Source organism: Cavia porcellus, unplaced genomic scaffold, assembly GCF_034190915.1.
Source record: "Cavia porcellus strain 051 isolate PalLab524CR breed Dunkin Hartley unplaced genomic scaffold, mCavPor4.1 scaffold_2, whole genome shotgun sequence".
NCBI lineage: Eukaryota > Metazoa > Chordata > Mammalia > Rodentia > Caviidae > Cavia > Cavia porcellus.
In genome coordinates this window covers 61,630,210-61,649,163 of record NW_026947485.1, presented here as the reverse complement: position 1 = coordinate 61,649,163, position 18,954 = coordinate 61,630,210, and the positions used below count along the sequence as shown (strand labels likewise).

Here is an 18,954-nt window from a genome sequence, read left to right as displayed (position 1 = left end):
TTAAGCAAACAATCCTTCTGAAGTAAAGGTCTAACCAAGACATTCCCTCAATTAAAACCCCCTTTGCCTCCTTGCTTCTGGGGACAAAGTCTAAATTCCTAATGTGACATTTACAGTGAAAGCAGACAAAAGACTAAAAGGTGACTTGACCCTCTAATGATGCATTATTAATTCAACCAGTTAACAATAGACTGAGTGCTATGCCCAGCACTGAGCATTTAAAGCAGGCAAAGGCAGAAAGCCTAGTTGTGGTAAGATCACTAAACCCACTTACTTTCCTAAGGCCATGTGCTGAATGACACATGACAGGACAGTAATGAGAGAAGCAAGAAGGACTAGTCTCGGGCATTTATGTGTCACATATTCCTGATGTCTTGTAGTCTATGCTTTTACTGAAAGTAAGAATCATAGATAGATTTTAATGCGTGCCTCTTAATGTACTTAACACTGCAACTGTTGTGAAAACTTTCTTATTTAATAGCAATTCTAACAACCAAATGAGACACTACTATTAATATTTTGTGGTTGTTGTTGTTGAAGAAACTAAGACTCAGTGAAGCTGGATAATTTGCTAAAAATCACTCTAATAAGGTGGCGGGGAAGCGGGGATTTGAACCCAAGCCCTTCAGCATTGTGAGATATATGTTCTTAACCACTGATCCTGCAAGAACTGCTTCTAAATTTAGGACAAAAAAAACCTTCTAGTTCTAAATGATATGGAGCAGGGACCACGTGCTTCCACAGTTCAGTGGAGGTTGGGGTCTCTGGTCAGATAGGGCTTCTCAGAAGGCTGCCAGTTAGGTAAATGGAGAAGAACAAGGTGTGTTCTAGGCCCAGCAGGAAAGAGGATAATGAAAGAGTTCCATTCAGTCCTGTTGGATGAGTGAGGAAGAATATAATCCCTACAATTGGGCTGCCATCAGCTACCACGTGGGTGGGACGTCTCTCCTCTTGAGTCCCCTTTTACTTCCAAACAACAAAGCGCACAATGTGTGATTATGCAAATACTGAAACAAGCAGGGTTTGCCGACCTCTTTCCGCTGATGCGTGGGTGGTCCGTGAGCATGCTTGCTCTGTGCATGCACGGAAATCAGATCCAAGCCTGAGGAAGCTCTTCGCTCAGTGTGTTCACTTGTTCAAGGTCTAGATTTACAAAGGAATCTTATCTGACACATTCTTCAACAAAGACTGCCATGGCCTGCTTCCAAGGCAGCTAACAATGCTCCCCAGGAGGCAGCCCAGTACCTCAGCGGGCTGCTCCCTGCCTCACCTTAGTGTGTACTGGACTCTGCCAGACATGGACTTGTTTCCATCAGGGTCCTGGCTGTGTTTGTGTTGCAGCAAGGGAAACTGAAAAGGGCAGAAACTCCACCAAGTGCAGACTACATTTTTTTTTTTTTCATTTATGTATAACTTGCCCATCTCCATTGTGAGTAAAAGTTTGGATTCTAAAAAATGTGTTTTATAGAGAGTAAAAGAAAAAAGGAAAAAAGATGACAAAAAAGCAGAGAAAAGACTATTATTAGAGAAAAATAGGAGCTAAGGAGCAGGGGAATGTGAGGAGGGCAGTGGAGTGATATAGACATTGTGATTTTGTGAAATTAAAGGCGCTAATGATAACAAAATTAATATGTTTAGAATTCCCACATCAGAACTAGGTTAAAAAGTGTGGGAATGAAGAGACTTAATGAATCTAGATGAAGCCAAGGACACTAGGAAAGACAAAGACAAAAACTAAAAAGAAAAATGAAAGACAAGGCAGCAGAGCCTCAGAGTTTGGTGTTGGCAGATCTACTTAGGAGGATCACCTGAGTGGAATAAAGCACAACTAAGGGGAGAAATAGAAAGTATAAAGTGCATAGCTTTGCTTTTTTCTTCTGGGCTTCTTAAGCAGTAACACTGTAACTCTGCAATATCTGCAAAATGCCACCCAAAGATTATCTCCTGAAAAAAAAATTGAGCACTTGGAGAATTATATCAACAGTGAGACAACAATACTATCCACTTACCAAATGACAGATTTGCCAGATATGTACAGAACAAGATTCATAATCTTTCCCCTACGATGTGTACTGTACCCCACTTGCATGTAAACTGCTTCCTTTAACTAACTCTAAGGTCACCCAACATACAAAACTGAGTAATCTTTGAAAACCATTTGGTTGCTAAATTAGGGAAATTATACAATAGTGGAGGGAGTCCACTGATACTAATTCAAATCTATTAATTTGTGGATTTACAAGTACTTCTGTCATGCCTTCTGCTTCCTGTTTATGTTAGAAAATTGCTTCCTTGCTAGACTCCCTTTTTCCAGTCTCTAATGGTACCATTATTATGTAAGCACTGTCGTCAGGTGAATTTTGTAAAGATTATTTCATATGCTTTCTCTGTCATGGTGGTAAGTTGTCTAACTTCTCTCAGCTAAGATGTTTTGTCCATGAAATGATGATGATGATGCCCAGCTCACATGCTTATTGTGAAAATTAAATCAGTCGATCTCTCTAAGAAACTGAGAATTTTAAAGCGTCCAGTGCATAAGAAGTACTCAGTAAATATGACGTAGTGGGGAGCATAGTAGTAGCCAGGGTTTTAGTAACTGCAGGCTATAACTCCTGACCCTACTCCCCAAAAGAAAATTGAAAATTGTGAATTGTTAGCCTGCACTTTTAGGGATGTCTGTGGTAGTATCTGTAGACATTTTCAACACTCTTCTTTGACACCACTTCATACAGAGTCTTAGTCATATCCTCATTGCTGGGACAAATACCTGTTGCCTACAGCTTAAAGGAGGAAAGGTTTATTTTTAACTCATGATTACGGTCCATGATGAGCTAGTTTGAACACAGAAATAGCATGGCAGGAGATCATAGTGGACGATAGCTGCTCAGATCATGGCAGACAGGAAGCAGAAAGTCAAAGGAGGAACTGGAAAGAGATATCCTTTCCAGGTTATGCTCCCATACTCTTTCAGGTCATGTACCTTTTTTGACCAGACCTTGCCTCCTAATAGCAAGTCAACTATAACATCTCCATGATTCAGTCACCTTCCGAAAGACCCACCATGAGCTCATGAGGCTTTCTTTGGTTGGGGTGTATAATGATCCAAACCATAACACACAACCTGATGTGTCTCCTAAATATTTTCTTTTCCTTTCCAAAAAAAAAAAAAAAAAAAAAAGCAGGACATGGTGGCACACACCTGTAATCTTAGCACTTGGGAGGCAGAGGCAGGAGGATTGTGCTGAGTTCAAAGCCAGCTTGAACTACATAGGAGAACCTGTCTCAAAAAAAAAAAAAAAAACAACAAAAAAACAACAAAAAAAAAAAAAACCAAGCAAACAAACAAAAAGAACCCCAAATCTTCACTTCTGGCTAGATTAAGTAAAAAGGAAGCTTTACTGGAGAGACACTAGAATAGTCAGGGAGTCCACGGAAAATACAAAGAACCACAACTGAAAAATGGCAGAAATCTGAGCAGCTGGAGAAACCTCACCAGTAGGATACAGTCATTAACCTGATTCATTTGCCATCCCCGGGTTCTGTGCCTCCATTCAAAATTTTCACCATCTAGATTAGAGAATGTGAGTGCTTGGCGTGATCAGGTGTGAGACCTGTGAGGAATTAGCCCTGAGATGTTAGACACTGTGTATTCAAGTCATTCCAAAGAGAGCAATCCTGTGAACCAGGCAGACACCTAGTGTGTTGCCAAGACAAAATACCTGGTGTACGCAATTTAAAGGAGGAAAGGTTTGTTTTGGTTCATAGTTCCAGAGGTTTCAACTCATGCTTATTTGGCTCCAAGGCAGAAGCATCATGGGAGAGAGCATGGCAGGGAGCTTCTGCTCCTCACCTCATGACAGCAAAAGTGCCAGAGGGGAAATCTACCCTTCAAAGTCACACCCCTAGTACCCTATTCCTCCAACTAAGTTTCAGCTCCTAACAGACCTCTTCTCTTCTGTACCAATGACCCACCCAACTGGCAGGATTTAAGTCTCATTTCTTCTCACAAACTCTTTCCAACTTCTCTCCTTGCCACACCTTACCCAAATAGAGCAGCCACTTTCCACATCTTCCCCTGCCCCTCTGTATTTCCAGAGGGGCTTGATGATGTATCCCTGTTAGCACACGCTGTTCTGCTCTGAGAGTTAGGTTGTAGCTATTCTTACTTGTATCTTACCTCCTTCTACTGAAGGCTGAGTTCTCTTACAGGAAAGTGTGTTACTGTGGTTCTTCCTTTCCCACATTTTACCTGGCACAGCATTTTATGGACCTATGGTACAGGCAGGATTTGACACATACCACAGTGAACAGGAAGGGAAGCAGCTTTTGAAGCCCAGCAGAGTTTAAGACTAATTCTTACTTTATCACTTTTTAGTAATATAACAGAACAAATTACTTATCCCGGGGTCCTTGACTTCTTTATCCACAGAAGTGAGTAAACCATTACCTACTTTAGAGGTTGTAAGGAGCAAATGAGTTTACACATCACCTAGCTCAGTGTCCGGCGCATACTAAGCACTTAAAATGTGCTGGGCTTTTTTTCCCCCCTTTCTGTGAACAATTGGATTTCACTGTCCTTTAAGAACAAAACCTGGCATAAGAGCACAGCTGATAATTTCTTGGTAAAATTTCTCTTAAGTTAAATCATCAAGCCCAGTGAGTAATTAAATGACTAAAATTTTCATAATTGTTCAAAATCATAATTTTAAATGACACTGCATTTAAACAGTTGTTTAGAAGTTTTGCATTGGTGACTAAGAAAATGCAACCAGTCATGCTCAAACAACAAACAGTGGAAAAAGACATACCAGAAAACAGTTTGGAATCACAAGAGCTTACAAGAGATAAACTTTAAATCACTATTACTTGGCCTTGTAGTACCAGTTATCAAAATTGTGCTGAATGCATTTTTACTAGTATTTTACTAAAGCATTCCCTATTTTCTAAAGCAGTATTAAAGTCAAAGAATTTAAAATATTTTCAAATGGGAAAAAAAAAAAAAGCTGCAACTGGGTGCCAGTGATGAGACCCAGATGTGAAACTGTGGAATATTTTTGCAGTCACATATGGCTGCTCCCTGGCTGGCCCTTGTGGAAGTGGCATTGGTATTAATAGGGTTGTCATTTCCCAGGTGACACAGTTAAACTTCTCATGGACAGTCTGGAGTCTTCTGTGTTTATTTGGATGTTGGTTTCAATGAACAGGACTTGCTTAATAGGCTGTGATTCATTCACTGAGGAGTGCTTTTGCATAAAGAATGATTATATCCTGTGGATGCTACATACGTGTGCATCTCTGTAAGCTTATGCTTTCTCTGTGTGAATCTTTAAGTTTTAACTCTATGGCTTCCTTAATTGAGGAAGTTTAAAGAGTGAAGAAAGCCAAACAGAATACTTAGATCTAGTTATGTTTCATGGGGGGAGTTTCTGCCCACATTTATAGGATAGTCTGTTTAAATATAGACACAGTGTAGGAAAAATGAGAGATGACATTAAATTATCTATGAGAAATGATAAGATTGGCAACAATCCTAAGGCTACTTATGAGACGCCCAGGTAGGAATGGCATTTTCATGAATTGCATTCTGATTTATAAATATCTCCTATGAGATCTATTCTGGATTCACTTAACGACTCTCAGAGCTCATACATGGTGAGTAGGGATTTCCAAGACCCGGCATCACTACAGAGCCCTCCTTTTTTTCTATTGCTTGTGTTTTTTGCATTTAAGCCTTTAATTATTGGTATTGTTAGATAACAAAGGATTAAATATTTTTTGCTGAGCACAGTGTTGCTAAAATAAAAAGGAGTTACTAGAGTAAAAAAAAAATAAAATAAAATTATCTCAACTGATTTTGGAACAAGTTTACCATGTATAAGGCATTATTAGTTAGCTCAATAAAAACTGTTCCCTTAACTCAACAAGCTTACTATCTAGTGAAAGATATAGGTGGGCAAACACATGCGGTTGGATGTGCTTCAGTAGGAAGGCACATAATACTAAGGGTACTAAGAATCAGAGAAGCAGAGTAGGTGGTCAGGGTTGTCTGGGTAACTCAGTACCTACACTGAGTCTTAAAGAATGAGTTCATGATATAAACAGTGCAGAAGTGGCCTTTCAGCAAAAGTGAGTCTGATTCATGAGTACTGAGTCTGCTCCTGTGTTCCTCAAAACCAGCCCAGTGAGGTTAGGTCATAGAGTGTTTGGGGATGGAGGTAGGAGAACATTGTAAGTGATTAAGTGGGGAAATGGAAAGGATAGATCACGAAAGCTCTCAGATGACTTGGATTTTCCTGGAAAGTACTGAACCATTAAAATACTTTAAACCAAATGTATATTTTGTAAAGTTGTCTTTCAGAAGGAGTGTGGAGAGTAGGACCTGGCAACCCCGGGTGCAGGAAACTAGAAAATAAGTGTATTTACCACTCTAGAACTTAATTTAGGATGATCTTATCATAAGAATGAATGCAAATGTGGACTTGAAAGGTATGGAGGAAGAATGGCACAGAGTATATGATGACAAGAAAGAGGAAAATGTGAAAATGAAAATGGAACGGAGCAGCTTTGCACTAATAGAGACTGTTGAAAGGCAATGTGGAAGTCAGTGAGTTCATTTCTCTGTGTTACTTCTGAAATGTTTATGGGAAGCCCTATGTGATCCCATTAGTAGTTTTTAGGAATTGTTACTCAAAGCAAGATCAAGTCTAGGGTGATAAAGTATCACCATGTTAGGGTTTTTGAAATCATTGCAGTAGATAAATCCATTTGCAGAGAATATGCAGACAGAAAAAAATAAAGAAGCAAAAAAAACAGTTGCCTTGGAATATATGCGGCAAAAGGAGAACCTCTAAACACTAAAAAATAAAAGTGGTCAGGAAAAAACATTAAGAAAGAAAAATGTAATGAAAACCAATATAGGATAAAAAAGGAGTGATCCAAAGTGTTAGATATCACAAAGAAATAAGCAGTGTTTTAAGTATGCTGCGTTTTAACAAGAAAGCTCTATTGGAACCATACAACATAGCCTGTGTACATGTGAATGAGGTAGTTTTTCTTGTGGGATCATCATGGCATAATGCACCTTTGTGACCTCTTCTATCTAGTACCCTGAGCTGATGGTTGCTTCTTACAACAACAATGAAGATGCACCCCATGAACCAGATGGAGTGGCCTTGGTCTGGAACATGAAATTTAAGAAAACCACACCGGAATATGTCTTCCACTGTCAGGTAGGAGTCAGCACTATAAAAATAACATCTCCTGCGAGACCAAATATAGTTCGTGCTGTACTGCATCTGTCTTATATTGGGAGGAAGAACTGAGTTTAAAAATGGAATTGTTGACAATTTTGGAAAATTCCCCCACAGTAACCTAATGTTTTGGGAAAGTGGCAACCCTCTTCAAACAGTTAGGAAGCCTGCTTGGGGACTGTGTGTCATTTTCTTTCTATTTAAAACAGCCTCCACAAGGATGAGTTTCTAAAGACCTCGCACTTATGAAAAAGTTGTGGTGAACCACTTCCTCTGCTTAGCAGCAACACATGCTTGCCCACCCACGTGAACATCCTCAGAGCGCTGCCATTTCTAGCTCCCTTTTCTACCTTAAATGCAATGGATTTTGCCAATTTTGTTTCTATGTGCCATATTGTTTTACAGATAGTAACACTCTTGGAGCTAGCATGAGGGAAGAGTCTCCACCAATATTTCTTGAACTGCAGAAATGTAGATGCCACTGTTAGCTTGCAAATGTAGTTACCATCACATAGTTTTGGATATTTTATGCATTGTGACTACTGACATGTGTCTTCTCTTCCATTGGGAACACTACAGGCTGAAATTATGGTATATTTGCACATATTTAGCCTGCTCCATTGCCATTAATCTGCCTAAATAACATCCCTAGCACTGGCCAATGCAAAAACCCCTTTATTAATGCTCCTGTCCTATGATTATGCACAGAAAAATGGAGAGCAAGCATTCCAGCTAAAGTTTCAGTTCCTCAGATATTACAATTCTGAGGTACCGAGGGGCAGATCACTCAGAATACCAACATGTTTAAAGAGGGAAGATAAACCTATTGATTTAGGAAGCTTTGTGCCATTTTATATCTAAGAGCTTTGTATCTTTTGAACTAAAATATGTTTAGACTTTTGGACGTTATCAGATATAATGTGGGGAACAGAAGCTGCTGGAATAAAAGTCCCGGCTTTAACGTGATTGAATAACCTCTAACTCTGGCCATGTTTTTCTAATTTGCTATCTTGAAAACAACTTAACATGAAGTTTAGATCTGCATAGTAAATAACCTTTATTTTCTAAACCTTTGAAATAAGAGTTTATTCTTTTCCTTTTTGTTTTTTGATTATCAAGTTTGTCAGTCTGATATGCTCTTTCTGTAAACATAGAAGCCAAAAAATCCTAATTTTGTTCAGTTTTAAGAGGTTTGCTGAATTGCCAGGAAAATATGACAAGGATTAGGGGATAAAGAGAAGCACATTTTTTTTTTAACAGAAATGCCTTTCGATATAACAGAAAATATATCTTTCTTTTTGAAAAAGCTAAGCTTTTAAAAGTTTAACTATTTTAACTGACTGCTAGCAGCCTGTGGTGATAACATATAAGATGCTTAATATTTGCAACATTATAGTAAACACCCCAAGAGGAACGTGAGAATGCTGAGTGAACAAGGTCTTTGGAATTAACTAGAACTTTTAATTACTCGTTTTCTACACAACTATAGCTCATGTTGGCATTTATCAAAGAGATTCTCCTTTCTTCTCCTAGTATCTTTGGAATCATTTACTAAAGACTTCAACACCAAACATTAGATTTTTTTTAGTTTCTTCCTTAAATATTCCAATGTATGTATTTTAGAGGGAAATACAGTCCTGACTATAAAAACAAGCAACCAGAAGTACTTTTGACTCCACTAACATGGTAGTTATGCCAAAGTGGCCAAAAGATGGTGCGTGAAATCTATGTATTCCCCAATTTTTCCTCCTGCCTAATTTATCTGGCGACCAGAAGTAAGTTGGAATTCTAAACTCCATCTGGCTTTCTCATAGGGAAAACTGAGAAAGGTGAACATGCTAATAAACTTCAAAGGCTTTACAGTTTAGGGCTGATCAAGCACCATGTGCAAAACACCATGAAAACCCTGGGACTTATGCATCAAATAAAAGCTATTCAATATAATCATACACACATATGAGTATTTTTAGAACCATGGATGTGCTATTGAGACACAAATGAGAAATAGTTCATATAAATAATCCTTCACATTCATGAAGGACACTGTTTGAAATTTCAAAAATCCTTATTGGTGAATACCAGTACGCTACCTAGTTTCTTTTAAATTAATGGTTTCAAAATGATCTAACTGCAGGAACTATTGGGGGCAGAAGGCAGAGTCAGCTCTCAGAGAGGGAACTGGATTTTGCTCTGATTCCACTTGAGAGAAAAGAAAAGGGAAAAAGTGAGTAGAGTAAAAATAATTACAGTCAGCTCTTCCACCTTCACGGCTTAAACCAAATATTTGCACAAAAAATGCATCTGTACTGAGCATGTACAGATTTTTTTCCATCTCCTCATTCCTTAAAGAATAACTGTAGTGCCAGATATGGTAGCACAAACCTATAATCCCAGCACTCAGGAAGCCTGAGACAGGAGGATTGCCATGAGTTTGAGGCTAGCCTGGGCTATATAGTGAGGTCAAGACCAGCCTGGACTACGCAGCAAGACCCTGTCTAACAACAGCAGCAACAATATAACAGTAGTTTACATAGAATTTACATCATATTAGGCATTATAAATAATCTAACAGTGATTTTAAGTATACTAAAGGATGTATATTGTACACAAACACTGCATTATTTATTTAAGGGGCCTAAGCATTTGCCACATGCATATTTTATTACATGAAATGGGAAGCTCTAAAAACAATCCTACAAGGATACCAAAGGACAACTACATGAAGGTTCCTGGTGTGTTATCCAGGAACCAATAGGAGGTTTCTGTCAGCTAGAAATGAAATTATAGATATGTCATGAGAAAGAGGGACAGACTGATATTTGTTTTAAGCATTGCCCTATGAAATTATGGGGGCTGGTAAGTGTAAACCTGCAGAAAAACCAGCAGGTTGGAAATGTGAGTACAGCATGGATGACTGCCTGGAGCACTGCATGGTCTTCTTGGGTTCAAAATCTTCAGGGTAGGCTAGCAAAGCAAGGTTTCTGTGTGGCAAGCTGAATTGATTCTCCTTTGGAAAGTCTTGTCTTTTCTCTGATGTCCTTTAGTTGGTTAGATAAGGTCCAGTCCCATGATGAGGGTCGTTCTCTTGAAAGTCTATTAACATCTGGACTGCTCTGTAATGTCTAAACTTTCATGACATACCCAAGTTGACACAAAATTTCACATCTTGATTTTATACCAGAAAATTTCAGAAAACCAGTATTTTTCACAGCGCATTCCAAAAATCATTGAAATCTCGATCACTTTGGGCCTGTAGGCAAATACACCCGTAGTGATTAACTTGAGAAGGGAAATTGCTAGATTCCAATGGATACCAGTTTTCCTAACAGAAAAGAAAAAAAAAAAAAAAAAAACATTAATTTGAAGACAGGAAATGCTTCTATGACATGAATCTTGATAGATAGGTAATAGATAGAAGATAGATGGGATTGATAGATAACAATTTTATTTTTACATTCATTGTCACAAATTCTCTTCATCACCAGGTAAGAAACTGACTCAGAGAAGTCATGAAACAATGCAGGTACCTGTGTATAATGCAGCTAAGTTTGAAGCGAACTGCTGTTATTCTTTTATATTTTCTTACATTTTTGAAGCAGGATCTCTCCATTTAGTTCAGGCTGGTCTTGAACTCACTAGATGGCCCAGAATGGCCTCAAACTCCCAGGGATTCTCTTGCCTCAGCCTCTGAAGTGCTGGGATTATACGCATCACCATGCCTGGCCAACTGCTTTTACTCTGAAGCCCATGTCCCTCCTCATTCAGCATTTGTAAGGGTTGCAGCCAGGTAATACTATGCAGGTGTGTGGCATGGGAGGAAGGGGGTAAACAGAGGAGAAGTGGAATGAACCGTGTTCTCCACCTTAGCTGATCACTGCAATCACTTGGGCAACTGTAAGAGAAGCTGACACCTGAGTTATCCCACAGAGATTCTAATTTACTTGATCCAGAGTATAGACAGACAAGCATGGCAGTTAATAGCAAAGGTTGTACAGCTTATTTTGGCAACTTCCCATCTATAAGACACTGGTTAAAAATAGTCCTAATATCACTCTTGTTCACAGCTTGTAACCCTAAAAGGAAATGCTGAAAGCCTGCAGAATTAAGATGTATGTATGAGAAAACTGAACATCATCACTCCTAACAACTCTCTTACATCCTTTCTGATCTTTGATAAATTTTATTTGTGACAACTGGTACTTTCTGGATTCTAATTTACTGATCTGTGGTCAGTTGAACGCATATTCTTCTGTAAGATTCCAATACTATCAAAATAAGACAAAGACTTTGCTTAATAGGAAAGAGGACTGGATACACAGAGAAGCAAGAGTGCCTGGTGGTGATTGTACTTTTCTAATTTTAGAATACTTGTATTAGTTATCCATTTTTTGCTGAGCTCCACTGATTCTTCTTATTTTCCAGACTGTATAACTGCAAACAAATCCAGTGATCTGAAGAGCATTGTTTCAGACATTAGAAACCAAATGTGCAACAGCCAAACGTAGAAATAAAACTCAATCTTCCTTTTGCAAAGACTGACAGGCTTTTAGCCTAATCATAAAAAGATTTCAATCTTTCAGAAAAGGTTCTTTTCTTTCTGTTTGGAGCAGCAAGGCCAACTACCCTTTCCTTTCATGGGCAGTTTCATGTCTTAACTGGAGTTTTAGTATAGGCTCCAGTCCTGCATTTTCATTTCAGTAAAAGCTGTCTATACTTGGAAAATATTGGTGAACTCTGCATAGAAATCAACCACACAGCCCCATCACACAGTCCGGCCCTGCTCCCTCTGTCCTCTGTAGTGGCTTCACACTCTGTCATTAGATTATGTGCCTGACCACCCTGCATTGCTTACTCTGGTGTGGTCCGTCTCTTTTAAATGGAATGAATAAAATCAGAAATATATATCTTAGAATTGTCTGCATCAAGGTAAGTAGGAAAGCTGTATTTAGAGACAGCATGGTCAGAGGTTTATGTTTATTTCTTTTTACTTTTTTTATTTGTTTTCTTTTCCTTGATGTTCTCTTTTTAAGGATGATCTGACAGTGACCTGAAGCTGATCATGACCTGAAATCCTCACTGTTTCAGAGAAAACCAGAATATTGAAATAGGGGCGATATCCCCTAACCTCACTTATGCCAGTGTTTGAAACACTGAGTTTGTGTTTTTTTCCCTGTGGCTTCGCTTCTCATTATGATTCTACAAAGATTTAGATGAGATTGCAACTCTTAGCCTCAGCTGCTCCATGCTTGGCTCTGCATGGGGTTCCCACTAACCTCAAAGAGAGTCTGCCTGTGAGGAGTGATGGTTCTACAGGAGGGAGCGTGGGCTAGTGGTTAGGAGAGGGACAGAAAGTCGGGACTGGCGGCGCGGTTCTGGCTGGCCACCCCACTGCCCGACCCTGAATGAATCCCGGGGGCTTTGTTACTGCATTTCCTGATCCCATAAAAAGAAGTCTTCTTCCAATCTCCAATAACTGTGAGGTTTATTTCAAAGAATTTAGTACATTACAATCACAGAAGTATTAGAATCTGACGGGGGGGGGGGCTTTTTGTTTCCTTTTGTTTGGTTTCGTTTAGTTTTGCTTTTAAACTTACTTATGGCCTACCTGTTTAAAACTCCAAAACTTTCCTTTTGTCTCCTGAATGGTTATTGGAGGTCATAAAAGAAAGGAGTAAACAAATAGAAGGTTTTTTTTGACAACTAGTGCTTCGTATTCCATCTGCATTTGGGGTTTTCCAAACAAAGGCACGGAAGAGATGCAGACAGACTCCAGGAAGGTGCAAATCAGTGTAGGACAAACTCACATGGTTTTCAGATATGATGTTCAGTATACCTCAGGATCAGAAAACAGAAGAGCAAACTTCAAAGAGTGTTGTGTAGATTATGATACATATTCCACATACAAAGTTATGAAAATTAAAATTACCTGTGACATAAAACTAAAAATAAACTCCTACATAAAAGATACAAATTACATGGATCAGACCAGAGAAACAGCACACAGCACTGCTGTTTTATGCCTTTGGGAAAAGGCAAAGGAGGTTTAAATGTAGATGCAGCAATGCATTGCAGGCATTCGGAAACCCTTCTTTCCTGCCAATTGAGTATGACTAGTCTGATGATCAAGGTTTGAACTAGATTCTGATTCGTATTAAATCAAACAGCAGGAACTTCGTTTTCCATTTTGTCCTAGAAAATTGGAAGACAGCAAAACGGCCTTGACAGCTTTCAATCTTTATCTACACTCTTCTGAAATCTTCTCCAAAGAGTGATACATTTACAAGCAGAATTAGTCACTGAGATACATGTAGGGGAATTAGCTGAATTCATCAGCTGAATTATAGTAAAGGGAAAACAGCTGAGGTGGTTCCTCATCTGAAACTAGCAATGAAGAAAAGCATGCAACTCACCGTGTGCTAGTGAACAAGTGAACTATAATGCAAGGAGTGTAATGAGAATGCACCTTTGGACAAACTGCTTAAATTATTTTGTCCTGCTATGCCATCTGACACATGATGAAACTAAGGTTTCCTACAGTTACAAGACTCTCTAAGACTCCTCTTCCTCTTCCCATACCCTGTACTCACAACCATTTGAGCTTAGCCTTTTCTCTCTGGGCTTCAAAGATTTGTCCCCAAGAATCATTGTCGCTGTGCAGTGAGAAGTAAATAGCGGTATGAGCAAACTCTCTAGACAGTCCCTTCTTAATACCCATGCTCAACCCTTCGCTGAACTCAGAAAAAACTTATGGTAAATGGATGTTATGAGAGCTCGAGGCTGAATACTGGCATGATGGGAATCCTTTCATTTACCATTTAGGATTACTGCTTGAATAAAAAGAAATAACATAAATATGTTAGAAATTGGGAAAGTTAAACTGGATTCTCAGCTTGATTGGCTTGGGAGCTGCCTAGGAGATTAATACAGTACATCTCTGGGCATATATAGGTGGGCCGTAGAGGTATGACTTTGGGTGCTGTATCTGAGTCCAAGTCCCTTCCTCTCTGTTACTGTTGAACTATTCTGCTTCCAGCCACCTTGAAGTGAACATGTTTGATCTACGATATCCTTCTGCACGCCGTAATGTTTCTGTTGTGAATCAGCCACTGAACACTCTGAAACCATGAGCCAACTAAACCTCTCCTCCTTCAAATTGTTCATGTCAGGTATTTTGTCCCATCAACAGGAAAAGCTGACTAATACTGCATCTTGGGCAATCAGAACAAAATACCATAGATTGAATGGTTTATAAAAAGCAGCAATTTGTTGCTTATATTTCTAGAGGCTGGAAAGTCCAAGGGCAAAGTACAGGTACAGTCAGAGTCTTGTTACGGCTTTTTCCAGTCTTGCATATGGCTGCCATCTTGCTGTGTCCTCACATGGTACAAGGAGAGAGAGAACAAACTCCTCACTGTCTCTTCTTGTAAGAACATACAACCTCATTACTTTCTTCTCAGTTCTATTTTCAAGTGCCATTACACTGTTCGTTAGGACTTCAACATAACGAATTTCAAGGGGAAGAGACACAATTTCGTTCATAGTAGTAGGTGAACCACTTTGGAAAGATAAAAATACTCTGTTTACATTTGGTTGTTTCACCATGATAGCATGATAGTCATGTGATAAACTAAAACCTGAAATTCTCTCTCTCTCTCTCTCTCTCTCTCTCTCTCTCTCTCTCTCTCTCTCTCTCCCTCTCTCCTTCTCCCTGGTACCAGGGATCAAACTCATGACTGTACACTTGCAAGGCAGGCACTTAGGCCACTGAGCTAAATCCCAAGCCCTGGAATTCTCATTTTTGCTTAGCTCTAATCCTAAAAAATGTTTTACCTTACTTTCATTTACTCGTTCATTCAACAGATGTTTATTGGATACCCGCTGTGGCTAGGCTGGAGTTGAGAAATAGTTGACAGGCCTAGTATTTCACTGCCTGGTCAGTTTCTCCAAGTTACATTAGCAGTCTGGACCCTATTCACATTGGTCAGATCCTATATGTCCTCTATATATAGAAATGCCAAGTGAAGAGCGAAGCTGAGATCATTCCAGAGTTCTTTCATTCTAGCCTTTTAACCATCCCAATTAATAATGAGTTGTATACTGAGTCCTGAGAAACAGGTAAATGCACCTTATTTACAAGTGAGTTATGGCTCACAAATCCTGAGATTATAATTCAGTTCCACTACTGAGAAACTGTGACATTGGGGAAGTCAAAGAGTTGTTATAAGACTAAAGTAAGTGAATATATGGAAAGCGTACGTTACAGGCATGGAGTAAGTACCTAGTGAATATCAGCTGCAATTATCATCTATTATGCAAAAGTGAACCTTAAGATACGTAATAATTTGTATGCAATATCCAAATACCATGGATCTTCACTGTACCAAGATTTACATCTTTCGTTGCTGAATGGGGAGATTTTGACTGAATGGTTCTAGGGAGAGGAAGCAGACAGGCAGAAAAAGAGCACTGAACACACACAGGGAAAAGCGCCTGACCAAGTACAAAATAAACTTAGAATGTTAGTAACTGTAAGATTCCACTAATATCCGTGACTTGACTGTCACCCCTACTGCTGTGTTCCTACCACCTGCTAGGCACATGTTCATTGCTTTCTCTTTTTTAAATAGTTTTTTCTGTTTTTACCTACTCACCTTTAAACACAGGCTGCATAAGGAAAGCCCTGGCACCTGCATGGCTACTCTCAGTTCCGTACAGACTAGATGGCCATTCAGCATGCTGGAGCCAAATAGGATAAAAATACTAAGAGTTAGAACCAGTTTGGCATCTCCAGGCAGAGTTGCCCTATCTATAAAGATGTAGGGGGAAGGACTCCCTGAATGGGCATTTCTTCCTGTGGGCTATCAGATTGTGCTTTTCCTCTTACATTTTCATATAGGCAGGGGCAGGTTTGAAAGAATATCATGCAGTCTAAATGAAAAGGGAAGCCTCAGAAGATCAATGCTCCCCTCAAGGTGTTTGTGGCTGTAAGTAGGGATCCTCTTAATGAAGCCGGGAGAAATCAGGTGACCATGGTGTCGCTCAAGGCAATGCTAGAGCAACCAAATTATGATAGATCTACTCTCTGCACCAGAGGAATGACTGTACATTAATCTGGTATCTTTACATTCTTAGAGCAACATCACCTTTAGACTTCAGATCATCTGCTTCTTAAAAATGTACATTTTTCTCCTTCTGTGAACTAGACCCCAAAATTTCTAATTTGTGCATATACACTTCCTTACTTAATATCACATATAAATGGAGCCATTATCCATATATTATTAATAAATATAGACTCATGTTTCCCCAATCACATTATTATCTCTATTCATTTCAGTCAATATCAGCACAAATTAATTCTTGAAATTACTTGAAAGCACTTATTGAAGAGAATTTGTAGAAACAGAGCCATCAACTTTTCTAAGCCTTATTTTAACAAATAATCTATAGTTTCCTCTCCCTATGTTGAAATCCAGTTGCTCATTGTTTTCAAATGGCATGTTCATTTTTAGCTGAAGAAGTGAACAAGGTGTTATTTTTCTCTCAGGTGAAAGATTTGTCTTTTTTATTTTTAACAATAATCTACTTAAAATGGGGTTTATGTCTTTTTGCTACAAATTGTTGCTATAATCATTTCAGAAATTTTATTTTTTGTATTCTCTGAGGCTGATATATGTTCTGCTCTTCAGCTGTTTAAAAAATATTTCCTTTTATACAGTAAGGTAATTTGGCAAGGCTTCTATGTTTCTCCAATAACTTTGTCTAGTACTATGTTGAGTTGCTGAAATTAAATTAAGTATGCCTTATACATAACAGAAACCTTTACTTCTTTAAAATAAGTTTATTACAAAAATGGTATTCTAAATAACAGAAAAAACAGGAAGAAAAATTGTACACAAGCGCTCATATTCATTTAAATGCAATCATATACACATATCCAACATTCTAAAGTCCTAGTCAAAAGTTATATTTCATAAAAGAGAATTATAGTAATGTTGATGGCTGGCCAAAACCTCAAGCAGTGACAAAATCCACAGAGTGTCCTGAAAGAGATGCCTTTGCAAAACCATGCCTTTCCAGATGGTTTAGATTAGAGATTTTTGAAAACACATGGAAGCATTAGTTTGGTTTAGAATTCATAGTTAATTCAGCAGATAAAATAATGCAAATATGAAACTCTACCTTTTATATCAGAAAAATCATCAAGTCTTATGATTGCTTTTAGGAAAGGTTGGTATGTGATGTGTTGATTTTTAAATGATACAATTGAAATAATAAAATTAACCAAGAAGGGGTTAAAAGGTATTAAAATATAAGAGTACTGTATAAGTAAAAACTTTCTTCTCTGCTGAATATTTATTCCTTTATTCTGTCATATCCAATCAATTTGTATGGGCTATGACAGCCAATTGTCATTTCCTGAGATATACTACATAAAAAGGTCAGATTACAGAGATGGCATGAAAAAATGGAAAAAAATTCTGTCAGAGCAAGATCCAAGAGAAACCTAAATGTCCTTAAAGACCAGAAAGTATCGCCCAGATCTCCTCACCTTGCTAAGAATAGCAGACAAACAATTTGTGCACAAGATTTTCTTTGGGCTTATGCAGGTTTTCCTCCTGCACCCTTTCTGAAAGAAACACACTCTTGGTCCACATTTTAGTTCATTATTTTGCCTTATCTATGGTTTTTAATCTTGGCAAGGACTCTGCAATAACATAAACATCTTGCAGTGTGTTCTCTGACACAAGATGTACAAAAGCTTTCCCAGGGTCCAAAGGCCCCTCACTGAAAGCATGACTTCCACCGTGCCCTTCTTTATGTCTCAAAGCTGCCATGTCCCACTCTGATCCCAAAGTAGGATAGCTGGCAAACTACTCAAAGAAAAGAATTTCTCTATGGGAAGAGAATTAATTTAGCGGTGTGTATTATCATGTGTACTGTTGCAGCACAAATAAGTGTTCAACTGATATGTTAAAATTGCCACTAAAGGAACGTTCACTCAAAGGTTCAAAGTCTTCCAGAAAGTAAATACAAAGAAAATATGAGACATACAAAAATACCCGCTAGTTTTGAAAGACTCAGCTCTTTAAAAACATGATTTTTAGTTCCTCTTTAAAAAAAAAAAAAATTCTAGCATTTTCCCAGCATGAAATCTAGAATTGTGTTTTTTTAATGACTAAAGCAAGCTCCATCAAAGCAACTGTGTTTCTTTGGTGTCAAGAACACACACTCTGTGTCTCTGTCTCTCTGTCTCTGTCTCTCATATATATATATATATATATATATATGGAAAGATTTAGGAAACTCTTCTGTATAGAATTTTTATCAGTTCATGAGTATTTGTCTTTAACTTTGTTTTTAGTTGACACACAATTATACTTGTTTATGTGCATATGTGATGCCCCACTATATGTAAACAGTGTACAATGATCATATCAGGGTAACTAGCGTATTTGTCACCTTATACGTTTATCATGTCATTGTGATAAGAGTGTTCAAAATTCTTTCTTGAATTTCAAAATGGTCAACACAATATTATTAACTATAATCTCCCTACTGTGTGCAGAACATGTTCCTCCTACCTAACTTTGTGCCTGTTGATAATCCCTCCCTAACCTCCTCCGTCTACTTGTTTATTACAAATTTTACAAACACCAGAATAGTTTTGAAATAATGAAATAGGTAACATGGGAAATTATTT

General features: G+C 38.3%; 1 protein-coding gene across 10 annotated transcripts in view; it reads left to right on the top strand.

Annotated features, from left to right (window-relative positions):
* The window catches only part of Dync1i1 (dynein cytoplasmic 1 intermediate chain 1), a 306,856-nt gene that overhangs the window by 198,977 nt on the left and 88,925 nt on the right, over positions 1-18,954 (top strand). For all 10 annotated transcript variants that reach the window (XM_063242471.1, XM_063242461.1, XM_063242475.1 and 7 more), the window contains one exon: positions 7,104-7,229. In XM_063242471.1, the coding sequence (XP_063098541.1) occupies positions 7,104-7,229 (126 nt within the window). The remainder of the gene's footprint in view (positions 1-7,103; positions 7,230-18,954) is intronic.